Source organism: Labeo rohita, chromosome 8 (assembly GCF_022985175.1).
Source record: "Labeo rohita strain BAU-BD-2019 chromosome 8, IGBB_LRoh.1.0, whole genome shotgun sequence".
Classification (NCBI taxonomy): Eukaryota; Metazoa; Chordata; class Actinopteri; order Cypriniformes; family Cyprinidae; genus Labeo; species Labeo rohita.
Genome location: NC_066876.1, coordinates 37,059,032 through 37,078,472, shown reverse-complemented (window position 1 = coordinate 37,078,472; position 19,441 = coordinate 37,059,032). Strand labels below are relative to the sequence as shown.

Sequence of the window (19,441 nt, the reverse complement as noted above, 5' to 3'; positions counted from 1 at the left end):
GTTAGAGTTTATAATACATAAGCACGTCTGCCATATTGCATCACTTGAAATTTTTGAGCAAATGCCTCAAAATGCAGAAACAGCATTTAGCATCAAGACAGTGAAATTTACCCTATTACTAAATGTGGAAAAAGGAAATGGAAGATGTGAGTAAGTTAGACGTGATCTTCAAGGAATTCACGAACTCTACTACTATGGCAAAGGTGACGAGTATGAATATTAATAAACGTAGTGTGACGTAGGCCTCTGCAAGTCGATGACGTTAGAAACTGGGCGGTAGTTATGTGCGGTACCATCAGCGGTGGCTCATTAATATTAAGTAGGTGACGCACACGTTTCAAGATGACGCAATAAATATTCATGAGTCAGTAGCACGGTTGTGACGATTGTGGTGATGACTAAAAGCAAAAGAAAGACCACCAACACAAGTGACAGCCACAAGCAGGAAACTCCCGTTCAAGATCCGCGTAATACAGTATTAGATCTGATTAAAAAAGCAAAAAAGATTTAAAGCAAAGAAGAAAAGGCTAATAAAGTCGGAGGTTTTGAAAATGTCTGGAGCGGAGTTTGACAGGGAGTTTCTGTACAACTTACCCGCGTCTGTTATGAACCAATTTACCCGGATCATGGACTCACTTTCACACTCAGACTGGATGTTATTCGGTAAGAACTGTGTTTAGGTTTTTATTAGGATGAAGTTGTGGTAATTTTTCAAAAAAATCTCAACTCGAACTCCACAGGATGTGTTGATTAGCACGTTCGCTAACTCGCTTAGCCATCAGAGCGGTGACGTCAAAAGTTTAGTTTTTGTTCATTTCGTGAAATGTTTATTTTTTACAGCAGTGGTTTATTTAGTTAGTTGTCAGTAAAGTTTTGTAATGATATTTGTTTGGTTATGAATGTATTTGAGGTAACTGCAATGTTTCGCTAAATGTCAGGATTGTTGTCTTGGCCTGATGATTGATGACATCGTAAATAAAGGGGTAAATATTTATTCATCTGATTTAAAAAGTTAACATCTGTTTAGTAATGGATCACTGGGGTTGTAAGGCTTTATCTTGTGTCTGTTCATTCAGAGATGCTGAGATTTAAACTGTCACACAAGTAAATCACAGCTTTTCTTTAATGGGGGATCATATGAGATTAGTTTATTTCTTTGTTTTATGTGAAGTAAATGTTTGCCAGTGTTGTTCATTTATCCAGGTAACTGGAGAATGTCAGGTAGAGCTTTCTACATAGTCTTAATCATGATTCTTCATAAAGTTAACATGAGTCTCTTAGACAATGTGAACTAAATCCCATATGTTTACTGTAGAAACTAAAGTATTTTGGTGGGTACTAAACATAAACTGTGTATTTATGTCAATTGCAGCTTCACAGGTAATATCGGATCAAACCGAACTGCGCCTTTTGGAGCAAAGCTCCAGAAGGACAGACAACCTCATGCACAAATGGGGCTGCCGCAACGGGACGGTTGGAGAACTCCTGAAGATTCTTGAGGGCTTGCAGTGGTTTAGGGCCCGTGATATCATCCTTGAATGTATGTATGCTTTCTTTATTGTCGTATCTTGCCGTTTGCTTGCTTTTGTTGTCTCTACCACATCTGATGCCCTAACCAGCCAGGTTGTCAGGTTGGTTTGTGGTTGTCATGAAACTGACTTGAGAGTCTTGATTCAGGCACTTTATTGACAAGTAACAAATTTATGTTGTGAAGAAACAGTGCTGTCAGATGTGACAGGTTTCTGCTGTGATCACACATGCTTATTTGTTTTAGTTTCTGTTCTCTGATCTCTAGAGAGGCTGAGTTACAGCTACAACCAATTATATTCTTCTCTGACGTCTACTGAAAAAAAGTAATCAACAGCAACTAATTAGGCTTATTATTTAAACTTAAACAGCGTCTAAATTGACCTTACATGCATATGCTATATATATATATATATATATATATAATGCATGTATTATATTTGTTATTGTGTATTGTTCATGGCTAAATTAGAACTGACATAAGAGATTGATCAACTTTTGTTGATCTACTAAACTAAAACTGAAAATTTGCAGTGTTCCCTGGTTTCAAATTAAATGTTACTGCTGATGTGCTAAAACTAAGCAAAACTCAAAACTAGCTCAATCATGTTTTTTCCATGGTTTTTCCATCCATCGGGGATCAAAACCACACACTTGGCAACCCTTATTATATATAAAAAATAACAAAATCATATAATGGTGACACTTTACAAGAAGGTGTCGTTTGTTAATATTAGTTCATATATTAACTAACATGAAAGAACTATGAACAACAGTTATTACACTATTACACTATTTATTAATCTTTGTTAATGCAGTCGTTCATTGTTTGTTTGTGTTAGTTCACAGTGCATAAACTGAGGTTTTAATAGTACATTAGTAAATGCTGAAATTAACATTAGGATGAATAAACGCTGTAGAAGTATTGTTCGTTCTTAGTGCATACTAATGTTGACTAATATTAACTAATGAGCCTTATTGTAAAGTGTTACCTATATAACAGATTACTAAAACTGTAACTAAAATGATAAATATGTACAGTTGAAATCAAAAGTTTACATACACCTTGCAGAATCTGCAATCTGTTATTTTTTATTTAGTACTGACCTGGATAAGATATTTCACATAAAAGACTTCTACATATAGTCCACAAGAGAAAATAATAGATTAATTTATAAAAATGACCCCGTTCCCCTGTTACCTGAATGAACCACAGCCTGTTTTTTTGTTTAGTGAAAGTTGTTTATAAGTCGCATGTTTGTTCTGAACAGTTGAACTACACGCTGTTCTTCAAAACGGATTCTTCAGGTCACACAAATTGTTTGTTTTTTCAGGATTCTTGTGTATTTGAACTCTTTCCAACAATGACTGTATGATTTTGAGATGCATCTTTTCACACTGAGGACGACTGAGAGACTCATATGCAACTGTTACAGAAGATTCAAACACTCACTGATGCTCCAGAAGGAAAAACAATGCATTAAGAGCCGGGGGGTGAAAACTTTTGAACAGAATAAAGATGTGTACATTTTTCTTGGTTTGCCTAAATATCATTTGTTTTTAATTTAGTACTGCCTTTCAGAAGCTACAGAAGATACTTACATGTTTCTCAGAAGACAAAATAAGTTAAATTTACCCTGATCTTCAAATTCAAAAAGTTTTCACCCCACGGCTCTTAATGCATCGTTTTTCCTTCTGGAGCATCAGTGAGTATTTGAACCTTCTGTAATAGTTGCATATGAGTCTCTCAGTTGTCAAAATGTATCTCAAAAGATCTCAAAATCATACAGTCATTGTTGGAAAGGGTTCAAATACACAAAAATGCTATAAAACCAAAGAATGTGCGGGACCTGAAGGATTTTTCTGAAGAACAGCAGCAGTTTAACTGTTCAGGACAAACAAGGGACTCGTTGAACAGCTATCACTAAACAAAAACACAGCTGTGGATCATTCAGGAACAACACAGCTAAACTTTTGAACAGGGTCGTTTTCAACTATTATTTCTCTTGTGGACTATATGTAAACGTCTTTTATGTGAAATATCTTATTCAGCTCAGTACTAAATAAAACATAATGTCCATTTTGCATGATCCCTCTTATTTTGGTAAACTAACATTTTGCAGATTCTGCAAGGTGTATGCAAACCTTCGACCTCAACTGTAAATATAAAAATAAAACCTAATTCAAAATGTAAAAATACTAAAATAGTATATAAATAATACTAAAATACATTAGAGAAGTGTAAATTAAACATAGAAAAGGTGTGTACTAACTGATGTATTTCAGCAAATATTGCACATCATTACACTTGGATAACAAATCCATTAAAGGAGAAGTCCACTTTCAAAACAAAGATTGACATATAATATACTCACCCCCTTCATCCAAGATGTTCATGTCTTTCTTTCTTCAGTCGTAAAGAAAACATTTCAGCATTTTTCTCCATATAATGGACTGATATGGTGCCCCGATTTTGAACTTCCAAAATGTAGTTTAAATGCAGCTTCAAACGATCACAAATGCAGTTGTAAACGATCCCAGACGACGAAGTAGGGTCTTATCTAGCAAACCGGTCTGTTATTTTAATACAATTTATATACTTTTTAATCTCAAACGCTCGTCTTGTCTTTCTCTCCCTGAACTCTGTGTATTCTGGTTCAAGACAGTTCGGGTATGTCGAAAAACTCCAATCGTATTTTCTCCCTCAACTTCAAAAATCATTTCAAAATCATCCTACATCGCTGCAGAAGTACAGACACAGTGTTTACAAAGTGAACATACAAAGAAGATCAAACATCCTTAACAAAAAAGGTAAAACAGTGATATAGGACGATTCTGAAGTTGAAGGAGAACATGAGATGGGAGTTTTTCCACATTCACTAACTGACATGAACCGGAACAAAAACAGTCCGGACAGAGTAAGACAAGACGAGCATTTGACATTAAAAAGTATATACATTGTATTCTTTTTATTAAAATAACCAATCGTTTTGCTAGATAAGACCCTTATTTCTCAGCTGTGATCGTTTACAACCGCATTTGTGATCGTTTGAAGCCGCATTTAAACTACATTTTGGAAGTTCAAACTCGGGGCACCATATCAGTCCATTATATGGAGAAAAATCCTAAAATGTTTTCCTCAAAAAACATAATTTCTTTACGACTGAAGACAGAAAGACATGAACATCTTTAATGACAAGGGTGTGAGTAAATTACATGTAAAGTGTTGTTGTGGAAGTGAACTTCTCCTTTAATGTACTTTCGTATGTATTTCCACAGGCAGACGTAAACCACAGTTTCGTTCAGAGCACCAGTCCCCCTCAGTGGTGCCACCGGTCCCTGTATGTCAAAGCAGTACTGTCACCTTTGTCAAAGAGTCTCTCCCTGTCCCTGGTAATGTGTTATTCTAAGTACAGTGTTTGCATGTGTCGAACATGATGATATTCTTTTTCAAGCTGACTGCTTCTAATCCGAATACCAATGGTAAAAATGGTCATTTTGCTTTTACAGAAATCAGGCCTCTACCCAAGCCTAGTCCCCCACCACCTGACCTGGACTCAGTGAATTCAAGAATCTCCAATATAGAGGTGCTTCTTTTGATTAAAAAAAGAAATGCAGCCGTTAAAACAACTACTTGATAGGTCTGAGCGTTCTGTGTGTTGTTATGATGCTGACGAGGCATTAGTCAGCATGACTCTCCCGTTAGCCATCATGTTTTTCTTCCTTTCAGTCTCCTAATCCACTGACACGTTTGTGTTTGTTCATAGTGCCCGTGTGAGAACCGCGTGGATCCCCCGTCCTATTCCTCCACTGCGATGAGCTGGCCGTTTGAGGAAATACAGAACGGCACATGCAACTTTTCCCCGTGCAAGCAGATTGGAGAAGGAGGTTTTGGAAATGTGTATAAAGCTGTGATGAGAAACACTGAGTTTGCTGTGAAGAAGCTAAAAGAGGTATTAGAATAGAACTAACAAAACAAACATATGTCATTTCGGTCGTTCTGTTATTGAGTCGTTCACTTTGCTTTCTTGTTTTTCTCTCGCTCTCTTTCATGTGGGTGTTCGGGGCAGGACTCTCATTTGGATTGGAATGTTGTGAAGGAAAGTTTCAGGACGGAAGTGGAAAAACTGTCACAGTAAGAAACTGTCTGTCCATCCTCTGCGTCTGTGCCGTATGCTTCCTTCTCTCGGGCTCTAAATCTGTCTTTCCTGTTTTGTCTTTAAAGAATAGTTCACCCAAAAATTAAAATTGGCTGAAAATGTACAAAGATACAAATGAGTTTGTTTCTTCACTCAAATGTAGCATTACATCACTTGCCGTCCAACGGATCCTCTGCGACGAATGGGTGCCGTCAGAATGAGAGTCCAAACGGCTGATTAAAAACATCACAATAATTCACAAGTGATCCACAGCACGCAATTAACATTTTATTAAGCGAAAAGATGCACGTTTGTAATGCATGTCAAACCGCTGCTAAAATATGAATCCTCTATCCAGTCTGAATCAGGAGAGAAATATACATAGATCAAGCACTGTTTACAAATGCAAATAGTCCAAAACAATTCTAAACAAACATGTAAGTGGATATTGATGTAAGAGGACAAAATGTGATGGACGCTTTTTTTAATAGAGGAAGCGTTATTATGAATTATGGCCAGAAGTGACTATTTAAAGTTAAAACGGTGGGGTGGATTACTTGTGGATCATTGTGATGTTTTTATCAGCTGTTAGGACGGTCTTTCCGACGGCACCCATTCAGTGCAGAGGATCCATTGGTGAGCAAGCGATGCAATATTAAATTTCTCCATATCTTTTCTGATGAATAAACAAATGTATCTACATCTTTGGATGTTTTTGGGTGAAGTATTCCATTAAGTCTATTTTTCCGTTCTGGCTGTGATTCATGTATGTTTGTTCAACAGAATCGCTGAATGGGACTTAGCCGCTTGAAATTTTGATTGCTTTTTATGCACCGCACCTCTTCATGACTCAAAAATGAAAGTCTCCAGCACATCCTCCAAAACTTTTTTTTGTGGTTAGTTGTCACCCTTTCGTCTCTTATGTCATTTTTTCTGACACCTCAGCCTTTCGAGCTTTGCCTCCTTCAGCTACTGTAATGCTCTTGTTAAATGTTATGTAATATAATCTAAAGCAGCAGGATTTTTCATTAGGTTCTTTCTTATTACACAGATACAGACATCCCAACATAATGGACTTTGTTGGCTACAGTATAGAAGGACAAACGTATTGTTTAATATATGTTTATATGCCGAACGGCTCTTTAGAGGACCAGCTTCGATGTGAGGTGAGTTACCGCTCTCGCTAGACAATGTGGGCTTTGTTTGTTTCGTATGCTGTTTGACGAATAGTTCACTCAGAATGAAACTTGAACGTCATCATATCATTCCAAACGTGTTTATTAATATCTCCCGTCTAAGGGAGATATTTTGAGGAAAGGCCCTGTGTGTTTTTTTTCCCATACATTGAAAGGGAATGGGAACAGAGCTGTCAAGCCCAAGAAATGGCATTAAAAAAACTGTTGTGTCCGACCTGGGTCTCAAAGGTCATTTGAGTGCTTGCACGTTCAGATATAATGAATTACAACTTGTTGCGCAAAGTTTGACGTCTGTGATAATGATGGCAACATTCATGGTGACATTAGCAATGTCAGTGACAAGAAATGAGAACGAGTCACTGGTTCTCACAAGTCAAAATAGGGACAACATGGTTCTTTAGTGGTGCTTTTTATTATTTTTGCTTCTTGTTCTTATGCACTTTAATTTAAAACAGTCACTTGAGTTTGTAACCGCATAAATGGTGACAGAATTGTCATTTTAGGTCATCTGACTCTGTCATGGCACAGGTCTGTGTTATTCATAACGCTTGTTTCTTTCAGGACAGTAACGCCCTCTCTTGGTCACAGCGTGTAAATGTGTTGCTGGGCACTGCTAAAGCTATTCAGTACCTGCACTCGTCTTCACCCGCACTCATTCATGGGGATATCAAGAGGTGAGCGCATGAACATGTAAACCACATGTACACTGGCATTCAAACGTTTGGGATCAAACTTATATTTAGTAAAGACGTTTATAATGTTAAGAAAAATAAAATAAATAAAAATACTGTTTCTTTGAGCTTTTATTCATCAAAGAATCCATAAAAATAAGAAGCAGCACAACTGTTTTTAACACTGTTAGTAATTAAAAATGTTTATTAAGTGGCAAATCAGCATATTAGAATGATTTCTGAAGGATGGTGTGACTGAATGAAAGCTGAAAAATCAGCTTTGCATCACAGGAAGAAATTACATGATTGCTTTATTGTTTTAAATAGAAAAAAATATTGCATAATACTGTATTTTTTACCAAATAAATACAGCCGTGGTGAGAAAAAGAGGCTTTCAAAAACATTAAATTATATGTTGTCATCCCTAAATTTTAGAGTGGAAAATAAATTTAGTTTCTAAGATCGTTGCTGAACTCAGCAGTAAAATGCAATAGTGTATCTGTGTTCTTTTGTTTTTATTTTTTTTGTTTTGTGATTTAATTAATATTAGAGACATGAAGTCTCTGACAAACAACCTAGTAACTAATTTTAGATACATTTTGTGCGGACATCTTTGAAATCACATCAGACATTACTGAAAGTTTTTTTCTCCTAAAAGCCAAATGACAAAATTGTAGGAATATTGACCAAAAATAACCTCACAACTACATCTCTCAGGACCTCAGATTAGTTGATGGAATGAAAGTTTTCCAGTACATTTGTCAAAACCTGCAATAACTGAAAAGTACCTTTAGATTGGGATAAGTCCTTGAAAAAAATTAAAGGGGACATATCATGAAAATCAGACTTTTTCTTTAAGTGCTATAATTGGGTCCCAAGTGCATCTACCAACCCAGAAAATGTGAAAAAGGACAACCCAGTAATTTTGGTTTGCTAAGCCTTTTTCTGCAAGCATGTTAAAGGAGAACGCCACTTCCAGAACAACAATTTACAAATAATTTACTCACCCACTTGTCATCCAAGATGTTCATGTCTTTCTGTCTTCAGTCGTAAAGAAATTATGTTTTTTGAAGAAAACATTTTAGGATTTTTCTCCATATAATGGACTTCATTGGTGCCCTGATTTTGAACTTCCAAAATGTAGTTTAAATGCAGCTTCAGACACTAAATGATCCCAGCTGAAGAAGAAGGGTCTTATCCAGCGAAACGGTGTCATTTTTTTTTTTTTTTCAAAAAAAAAAAAAAAAAAAATGTATATACTTTTTAAGCACGAAAGCTTGTGTAGCACAGACGCTGGGATGCGCGTTCTTGAATGATTCGTTCATTTTGAACGAATCTTTAATGCGACTCGTCTTTAAAACAAGTTGTCTCTGGGAGTGATTCGTTCAGTCGCGCGTGCGCAACATCCTATTAGGTTCTGTACTGGAATTAGTTCACCTGTTTAGAGTCTTCGGGTTTTTGGAGTGGTTCGTTCATCTTATGGGGCGTCACGTGATGAACGAACGACTCAAACCTGAGAGGTGAGGTGAGCTAATCATAGACTAAAGACCCAGGTAAACAATGAATGAATCTTTTCTGTTTCTTATAGCATTATAGTTTTGTCTTGTTTGTAGTGTGATCAACGTTTGTGTAAGCAGTAGATGTGTTAGGGAAGTAACACGTAACATTTTAATTATATTATGCTAAAATGAACAAAATGACTCAAAAAGATTTGTTCATTTTGCTGAACGAGACTCAGAGTCGGTAAAATGATCCGAACTTCACATCACTACTACGAATCAAGTTCATCGTCTGTGTACTCTGTAAATTATTTGTAAATTGTTGTCCTGGAAATAGAGGTCTCGTTTAAAAAATAAGCGTGACACATTTCGCTCTCCCCGTGATGTAGAAAGTTAATCTTATTATAATATTACCGCCCCTTAATCTGCACATTTCCACCCACAATGCTGCCATTTACCAGTTCTGTACCAGTTGTAACACCATGGCAAAAGGGGCGGGGAACAGCAGCTCATTTGCAATTAAAAAAGACACACACGAAAACCTTCAAAAAATAGACATTTTCAAAATTAAATTTTAATAAACGATCTGTGGGGTATTTTGAGCTGAAACGTCACAGACACATTCTGGGGACACCTAGGACTTATATTACAATTTGGGGTCATTTTACTTCACTATCACTTCCCAAACAAAAAAATCCAGCACTACAATTTTTCTTTTTACTTAATATATTTTTCCACTTAGACATGGATGTTATTCTTTAGGTTACCAACCAGTCCTGTTCCCTCTGTTACAGCTCTAACATCCTTTTAGGGGACCACCTGGAGCCCAAGCTGGGGGACTTTGGATTGGCACGTTTATGTCGGAACCCCAACAAAACCCCAGGCAAGACGTCCACCGTAGCACAAACGGCAACGGTACGGGGAACTCTTGCATACCTCCCAGAAGAATACCTGAAGGACGGACAGCTAGGAGTGGAGATCGACATCTACAGCTTTGGAGTGGTGAGATTCATCTCAGACGTGCATTGTGTACACAAAACATCAATAAGATATTATGGTTTTATGTTCATCATCATCCTCAATAACGTTTTCCTACATAATCCTACAATTAATGTTCATGCGGACTGGGTTTCACAAAAAGTACACTGATGGAGCAGCCATGATAGAAATCAGCAGTCATTTTTGTGAGGAAAACAAACAAAGCGAGTAGAAAGCGAGTTCACTGTCTGTATAAGCAAAACCTTTCACATTATCACGATATTTTATGCCTTTAGCAGAGATATCACTATGGTATTTGATGTATTGCCTATTCCCACTGCAAAAGTCTTTCAGCTTTCCATATTTGATAAAGTAACACTCCAGTTTCTCTTATTCTGCAGGTCATGCTAGAGGTACTTACTGGACGACAGGCTCTGGAGGTCGATAGCCAATCCAGAGCTGTTTACTTGGTAAGAAGAGCTGAAGTCATATTTGTGACCCTGGACCACAAAACCAGTCTTAAGTAGCATGGGTGTATTTGTAGCAGTAGCCAAAAAATACATTGTATGGGTCAAAATTCATTTTTCTTTTATGCCAAAAATCATTAGGATATTAAGTAAACAACTTAAATTTTGATTAGTAGTATGCATTGCTAAGAACTTAATTTGGACAACTTTAAAGGAGATTTTCTCAATATTTAGATTTTTTTGCACCCTCAGATTCCAGATTTTCAAATAGTTGTATCTCAGCCAAATATTGTCCTATCCTAACAAACGATACATCAATGGAAAGCTTATTCAGCTTTTAGATGATGTATAAATCTCAGTTTCCAAAAATTGACCCTTATGACTGGTTTTGTGGTCCAGGGTCACATTTTAGCCGTGTATGTAAGTGTAGAGTTGGCTGGTGATTAAACCTGTTATTTCTCACAGAAAGATCTAGTAAATGAGGAGGAAGACGATGGGAGAAGTTTTAGCAAAGGGAAGCACTCGCGGGAGCTGTCCTATGCTCACGCAGCGGAGAACATCTGCAGGAAACATCTGGATTCTCGACTGATTACTAAAGACACACCTACCCCACATGGATCAATGCAAATCTCTCAGCTGGCATGTCAATGTTTAGACCGACGGCGGAAGAAGAGACCTCGCATGACGGAAGTAGGACAATCTATACAAATTCATCAATTGAAAATATCAAAAATCGAATTTTTACATTTTGTACAGTAGAAAATTATTTACAGTTTCAAAATTACTATGTGATCAAAATTTGGGGGTCAATAATTATTGTTTTTTTTTTTTTTTTTTTTTTTTTTTTTTTTTTTTTTTTTTAAGCAATGAATATTTTTATGCAGCAAGGATAAATTTAATTGATCACAAGTCACTGAAGTCATTTAGAATGTTCTATTTATAGTATAAATTTGTTTATATTGATAATAATAATAAATATTAGAATGATATTAGAAAGATTTCTGAAGGATCATGTGACACTGAAGACTGGAGTAATGATGCTGAAAATTCAGCTTTGCATCAGTGGAATAATTTAAAATATATTCAAATCAAAAACAGTTATTTTAAATTATATTTCACAATATTACTGTTTTTAGTGTATGTTTCAACAAATGAATGCAGCTTTGGTGACTTAGGGCCCTATGAAATCTCTTTTATTTTTTCCCAAATTTCATTTTATTTTTTTCCAAATTCCGTTTTTTCCCGTTTTAATTTTTCTCAACTTGTTTTTAATGGTTAAATTAAATGTTATTAATCAAAGAGCATGTCTAATTAATTAAAATCATGAAATCATTTCACATCAATTTAATAACAGTTTAACAAAAATGACATGTTTAGGGCCCTATGAAATGTTTTATTTTTTCTCACCAAATTCTGTGTTTTAGCATGTCTCATTATTTGAATGCATTGATTGAATACTTGATTTATTCAAATTTATTCTTAGAATGGCCTTATGAAAGGTTTTTTACCCTCAGAAAATCTGTGTTGTGTATTTAAAATGTTCTGGTTATCAAGTGAAGGCATAAAACATTAATTTCATTTATTTTTTAATTATTGAAAATTAAGCAAACTTTTTTTTTTTTTGGCAAACAAAGGGGAATTTACTATTAAAATTAAAACATGGAAGAAATGTTGTGTGATTATACCCTAAAAAATAATGTTTGTTTCATTTTAGTAGTAGTAGTAGTAATAATAGTAATATATTTCTGGCACAATGTCTTCAAGATAAACCGGACTTTTATTTTGACGGGTTGCCTTGTCTACCTTTACACTTCTGTGTGTATATATTACATGACGCTAGTTTTCCTAAAACAGAACGGTCAAACGCTCATGAAGTGACTTTCAGCAGATATTGTTCATGTATTTATGTCCTCATTTAGTGAGACGACAGGCGCTGAAATCCGCGAGCATCACGTGCGCTTCAGTGTGTGTAGTAAACAAAAGCGCTCGTCTGCTCCGTTCATTAAAACAGAGACACGCAGAACATGCAGGATTCACATTTAAATGGTATTTTTGCAGTGTAATATTTACAGATACTAATCCATATTGTGTTTTGAGATAATTCATTCAAACTTTGACAAATTCCATGACAATTATTCAGTAAATTCTGTTTTTATGACTGGATTCCGCTATTCCGTCCGCATTTTCCATATCGCAGGAAATCATAGGGCCCCAGTGACTCATTTAGATAAATAAATAACCTTTCTGACCCCAAACCTTTAAAGGATCATGTACTGTAGATATAGAATTACTTTCAGAACTATTAAAGATTTAAGTTATTAAATATTTTAAAAAGGCACTTAAAAACAATTGCACCTGATAACAAACCCAGTTTTTTCACATGTGAATGGGGTGTGTCTTAAAAGCACAGCATCCAAAAAAAGAACAGAAAAAAATAATTCAAATGGTCAGAGAGCGTTCACTAAAAACTGTATTATGATTGGCTAACAAGTGGACATCAGGGGACAAAAATAAGATTTTTAAAAACAATAATACCACTTCATAATATGTTATTCTGGCTCTTCTGATGTTTTTATAGGTGTTCAAAGCACTTCAAGATGTGCATTCAGGGTTGAAGACCTCTGGCAGATCGACCACGGTCAGACTGTCTCCCGTATCATCTCATCCGTCCATCCCTGAGCCTCTGCGCTCCGACAGCAGCTCCCTGGACTCTCTCACCCATCAGTTCTCCAAACTCCACCCTCAAGAGAACACATACCCCTGCCTTCGCAAGACTGCCTATCCCGCCTTGAGCTCTGTAGTGACTCGGTCCAGCTGCTCAGAGTCAGAGTTGAATGAGGAGTCTTGGGCTTCACAGTCCTCTGGCATCCCGTGTGAATCGGATGAGAGTCAAGGCTTTTCTCAGTACTTGACAAGTCACTGTAGCAAAGCTCAGGCAACGTTATATGGGGCCTGTGGCATTCAGAGCACTAATACAAGTGGTTCTCTTGTGGAAAGCCCTTCGCAGTCCAGTCCGAATAAAGGTAGTGAGATTGTTTGTCATTAAAATGGGTCGATCATCACCTGTCATTAATTACTCACCCTTGTGTCGTTCCAAACCTGTAGGAACTTTGCTCAGATATTTTTAGTGAAATCAGAGAGCTTTCTAACACGAAAGAGAAGAGATTGTTGAATAAAGTCGTTGTTTTTGTTTTCCTTCCACACACAACGTATTCTTGTAGCTTCATAACATTACAGTTGAACCACTGATGTCACATGGACTATTTTAATGATGTCCTTACTACCTTTCTGGGCCTTGAACGTGTCAGTTGCTGTCGGATTTCATCAGAAATATCTTAATTTGTGTTCTCATGGGTTTGGAATGACATGAAGAGGAGTAATTAATGACAGAATTTTCATTTCTTGGTGAACTATCCCTTTAAGAGCTTTTTTCCTGCATGTATGGTGTTATAACTTTCCAGTCAGCCCTGTCTCATGTCCTGTCTGGATTTTTTTTTAATTTACAGATTTTTCTGACCAGAAAGTATTTGTTAATCCTGCGAGGCAGCAATTGGTCCAAAGAATGGAGCTGTATGAAGAGGGAAGGATTTTAACTTCTGATCTGCTGTCTTTAGGCGCCTCATTATGTAAGTGTCCAAATCGTGGATGACATTACTGTATACTAACAAATTCTTCATTCAAACTGAGCTGAAAATTACTCATATGTGGACCACAGAACCAGTCATAAGGGTTGGTTTTTTGAAATTGATTTATACAACATCTGAATGCTTAATAAATAAGCTTCCCATTATCATTATTTGACCAAGATACAACCATTTGAAAATCTGCAATTGGAGGGTGCAAAAATTCCGAAATATTGAGAAAAATCACCTTTAAAGTTGTCCAAATGAAGTTCTTAGCACAATAGAGTTTGGTACTTTTGGTACTGAAATTTTAAAAATGTCCCATTTCACACTCACATTTGAGCGCTGTTGAGCCGATTTCTTTTTAACATCCGCCGACAGACGCGGCTTTCAAACGCTCCCGTTGTGCTTATGTGTGAGCGCTCATGAGGAGCGTGAAGCGCTTATCGTTGTAGCCAATCACAGTCATGTCTTTTGAGCGCGTGAACACTATGACCAATCAGAGATGTTTAAAAATCAGCTCAACAGCGCTCAAATGTGAGCGGGAAGTGGACGTTTTTAAAATTTCAGTACCGAAAGTACCGAACCCGGTATCTTTTGACAACTCCATAGCACAACATATTACTAATTGAAAATATATTTACGGTAGGAAATTTACAAAATATCTTCATGGAACATGATCTTTACTTAATATCCTAGTGATTTTTGCATAAAAGCAAAATCAATCATTTTGACCCATACTTTTTTTATTTTTTGGGCTACAAATGTACCGTGCTACTTAAGACTGGTTTTGTGCTCCAGAGTCACATATAATATTGCTCATATCACAAATACTCAGTTTTCACATTCAAAGTGCAACTGTGATGACAAATACAAGACCCCCATCATCTAACAGGACCCAATAAGCAATAAACGCATATTTTCTCTGTCTTTTATTTTTTTTATTTGTAAATGTTTTCATCAGCCTGATAGCAAGATTATTAAAGTTGACATAAAACAATTTTTGGTACTTGAAATGAAATAAACTGAAATAAAATAATATATACAAAAACTTCAGTTTAACATCCTTTCTCATTCTCACTTAGTTTATCTTGATGTACTAAAATAAAACTAACACTAGTAATAAATTAAAATAAATTAAAAGACATTTAAAAGGAATAAAACAGAAACTTATAAAAATGACATCACACAAAATAAACTAAAATGAAATATAAAAATATAAACTCAATAAAAAGTATAATAGTATCTGAATTATGCTAAACTAAACCTGCCTGATCCAAACAATTCAAAGGAATAAAGCTGAAACAACAAATAACTGACATCATTATAAACCACTTTATAAAACGTTAATTAGCATTAAAGGAATAGTTCAGACAAAAATGAACATTTTGTCATCATTTACTCACCCTCATGTCATTCCAACCCTGTATGAGTTTCTTTCTTATGTTGAACATAAAATAAGATATTTTGAGGAATGCTGGTAATCAAACAGTTGTTGGTCCCCATTGACTTCCATAGTATTTTTTTTCTCTGGGTCATTCTATAATTGTGGGTATCTCATGTCTGTGAAGTATATTTTTAATATATTTTCATCAATGTAAAGGCCCAGTTCTTAAAGAGGTCATCGGATGCAATGTTCACTTTTACATGTTGTTTGAACATTAATGTGTGTTGTCAGTGTATGTACAAATCTACCCTATAATGATACAAATCCATGCAGTGGTTTTTAATTCATCTGTAAAAATAATATCCCCTTTTTTAAATCGAGCCGTTCTCAGATGCCTGTCGGTGTGCATCACATGACAGAGGACACTCCCACCATAGTTGATTGACATGAGCGTTTAACTTCAGATCAGCTGTAACAGTCCAGTAACTTTCCTTGTTTTGATGCCGGAGCAGGGATGTAAGTTAGACAAGAATATCTCTGATTGAGCGATTGAGGTGTTGTGTTGCTGGATGTAATAATGAACATAGTGGTCGTCATTTACTCCCGACATCTGAGCCGCTGAAGATGCAGTGGATTACGTTTGTTTGTGAAGGGAATGCGCCTCCCGATTTGCGTATATCTGTGTTCACGCAAATCATTCGTGATCCAGCTTCACTTACAGCAGAAGTGAGTGTGAGGGTTTTTTTTTTTTTTTAAATGAATCTTTGCGATCACCTTTCCTAATAATGTGCTAGTTAGCAAGTTTAGTGGCTAAACGCGGTTAAAGTAAATAGGCTCGTCACTCCACAGAGAGAAGAGAGGGGCGGGGCGAGCAGAGCTCATTTGCATTTAAAGGAACAACCCCTCAGAATGGGATGATTTTTGCAGAGCTGATTTTGGTTGCTTTACACGACCATTGAGAATTTTTAACCAAAGTATATTATAGACTTTTCATTAATGAAAATATTAATGACTTTTCATTAATGTTCATGAAAATATATTTCTAAACATACCATATGCTCAGTAGTTCTAGGCTTCCATGTTGAGTATAGGCCCAAAACACATGGTGGACAGTAGCAAACGTAGATGATATTTTATGCACATATTCCTCCAGATCACCTTTATCTATATAGCACTTTATACAATGTAGACTGTTTCAAATCAGCTATGTAAGGTCATGTTTGGGTTTTTCGGGAAACAGGAAAACTTTTTTCTTCACATTGTCAAATTCTAAATGTACCCCTAATTATAGAATGACCTCCCTAATGGGGACGAACAACCATTTGATTCTTTGAAGTATCTTCTTTTGTATTCAAGATTTAAATGAAACTTATACAGGTTTGGAACGACATGAGGCTGAGGAAATGGTGCCAAAATTTTCATTTTGGGTGAACTATTCCTTTAACAAACACTATACGGTGCATAACAGATAATTAGATCTGCAGAGCTGTTCAGTTATCATTTAAAGGCCAGTTCACATCGACAGATGCAGACCAACATCTACAGTCACCAGATTACAGTACGTCACTTCTCAGACATTCAGAGACCCGACAAACACAGAGTCAACATGCGAATCAGCGAAAACAAGCACCAACAGACGGCGACAGGTGTAACACACTGAGACAAAACCATACAGATGTGTCTGTTACTGTTTGCAGTGTGAATTGGCCTTAAAACTTCTTGTCTGAAGAGCGGTTGCTTATTGTGTGACATCATGTTAATTAAATCTATTAAAAAAAATGCATATTAATATTGAGTTAAAAAAGAGATGTGTCAACACGAAATTGCTGTGCTTGTTTGTTTGAATCAAATAATATATTTCTGATTTTTCATTATTCTGTAGACCGAGGGGTGAGTGCTGAACGGAGGGAGCCAGAAGAGAGCGATGAGTTCGCATGCGAGGCATCTGGAATCAACATGCAGTCGCCTGCTGCAGTTTAACACTGGATGCTAAGAGGAAGGAACCCAGCAAATATGTTGTTCAAATTTTACATGAAATATTCACAAATATCTTTATGGTACTTTTTGTACGGTTATGGTAGAGAAAATACCTTTGCAAATACCTCAACCAAAGCTGCAGATTAATATTCTTTTTTTTTGGCGATAGAAAGTGGTACAGATGAGGAAATCTGTAGTTGTGAACCTGTGAATCTTGACTGACAAGCCAAAGAAATTTAAAAGTGCATAATTTATTGTTATACGCCTGTTATTTTGGCGATCGAATGTCTGTCCGGTGCTTTTGTTGTTGTTGTTTTTGGCTTAGTTCTTAGTTTTTTTAATAACAAAGTCAAGCTTATAGTTTATGGCCAAAACACCTAGATGTATGAGAATACTAGTAAACATTAATGACTAATCTATTTCTATGGTACTAACTGGTGATTGTTATAAACCTTAAATTAAACATTTAGCCTGTGCAGTCTTCCTTATGCACATTTGATTTAATTTTTTTCAGTTAGATTACTGCAATGCCAAAAGTTTTTTTTTTTTTTTTTTTTTTTTTTAACACAGTTTGTGTATTTGTTACAGTTTTCTACATTCAGCCCTTTGCTTTTTAACTGTATACACTGACTTGTAATGTGTAATGTAATAACTTTTAATAACTGTAAAATTGTTCTCAGATGTAGTCTGCTCTTTAGGAAAAATAGCAGTTCAGTTTAGGCCATTTGTCAAACCACTGGGTTTGTGTGAATGAAACTGTTTGGATTATTGGCATTGAAGTGTTATATAAGAATTTTATATAAGCATATAATATTCACATGAATTAAATAATTATCAGATAGCTATTTAATGCAGAGATCAGGAATATTTGAGATGGTAGAGCATAATGTTAAAAGTTACAGGAGAAACCACCATGTTAACCAGATTCTGTTACGTAATAAAAATACATTTTACATTATTTCTGTATGTGTATACATGTATGTGTAATGGGTGTCCCCCACTATATGTTCAGTTATTAATGCTAAAATATTTCTACATTATGTTTTTATTATATAAAGATCACATTAAAAAAATGAAAAAATAAATAAAATAAAATAACTTTTTTTTTTTTTTTTAACTATGTCTTCATAATCTATTTTTGATACATTTCAAAAATAGCCTAAACTTTAAATCTGGAACTATGAAAATCCAACATAAAAATATAAATTATTACATGTTTAAGTGAAATAAAGTGAAACAAAGTGAAATATTTAAAATAAATAAATACTGTGCTAATTGCACCACCCCTAATGTAAAGTTAGTGTTTTTATTTAGCAAAGAGACAACAGTGTTATTGAAGAATTAACTTCAAAATGGACATGAAAATATATATATATATATATATATATATATATATGTGTATATATATATATATATATATATATATACACACGCAATATTTTGGCACTCCATGAAATGTAACTTGGGTACTCTTTGCATTGCATTACTTTTGCGTTACTTTTTACCACCTGGGCTAGACTCTTTTTTTAAAGAAATAACAAAAGCCCTGAAAATTATATTTTTAGCAGCCATAAACAGTGTTGGGGAAAGTTACTTTTAAAAGTAATGCATTACAATTTTGCGTTACTCCCTGAAAAAGTAACTAATTACGTTACTTAGTTACTTTTCATAGAAAGTAATGTGTTACATTACTTTTGTGTTACTTTTTAAATCTTGCTTCTTTGTTTTTAATATAAAACAATTCTAATGTAAAAGCCCTTTCACACCAAAAGTGAAATGAATTCACCTCAGGCTGAAAGAAAAGTACATTTATGCAAGAGATAAATGCTTATTATAATATTGCTTATTAGCTATAAAAAATGAAGCACAAATGTTAGTTTATCTAAAGTAATTTTTGCTTATTAGTATGGTTGAATTGCATCATCGAAGGTCAGCAGCAAAGACACTGCTTAATAAAATAGGATTAAATACATAAAG

The 19,441-nt window shown here is 35.4% G+C and overlaps 1 protein-coding gene across 1 annotated transcript; it reads left to right on the top strand.

Moving 5' to 3' along the window:
- The first annotated feature begins 12 nt into the window (after nt 1–12).
- irak1 (interleukin-1 receptor-associated kinase 1) lies at nt 13–18,422 on the top strand. The gene is made up of 14 exons (XM_051117027.1): nt 13–663; nt 1,373–1,540; nt 4,807–4,920; nt 5,038–5,114; nt 5,295–5,480; nt 5,598–5,662; nt 6,718–6,832; nt 7,424–7,536; nt 9,827–10,034; nt 10,412–10,480; nt 10,943–11,167; nt 13,056–13,500; nt 13,984–14,103; nt 17,370–18,422. The coding sequence occupies exons 1-14, from the start codon at nt 552–554 to the stop codon at nt 17,465–17,467; spliced, it is 2,115 nt and encodes a 704-aa protein (XP_050972984.1). The 5' UTR covers nt 13–551; the 3' UTR covers nt 17,468–18,422.
- The last annotated feature ends 1,019 nt before the right edge of the window (nt 18,423–19,441 follow it).

Excerpts from the sequence above, each read along its gene's own strand:
- irak1 (XM_051117027.1), top strand. The coding sequence starts at position 552 with ATGTCTGGAGCGGAGTTTGACAGGGAGTTTCTGTACAACTTACCCGCG. Across the intron at positions 10,035-10,411 it reads ACATCTACAGCTTTGGAGTG|GTCATGCTAGAGGTACTTAC; the intron begins GTGAGATTCATC and ends CTTATTCTGCAG. Across the intron at positions 14,104-17,369 it reads GTCTTTAGGCGCCTCATTAT|ACCGAGGGGTGAGTGCTGAA; the intron begins GTAAGTGTCCAA and ends ATTATTCTGTAG.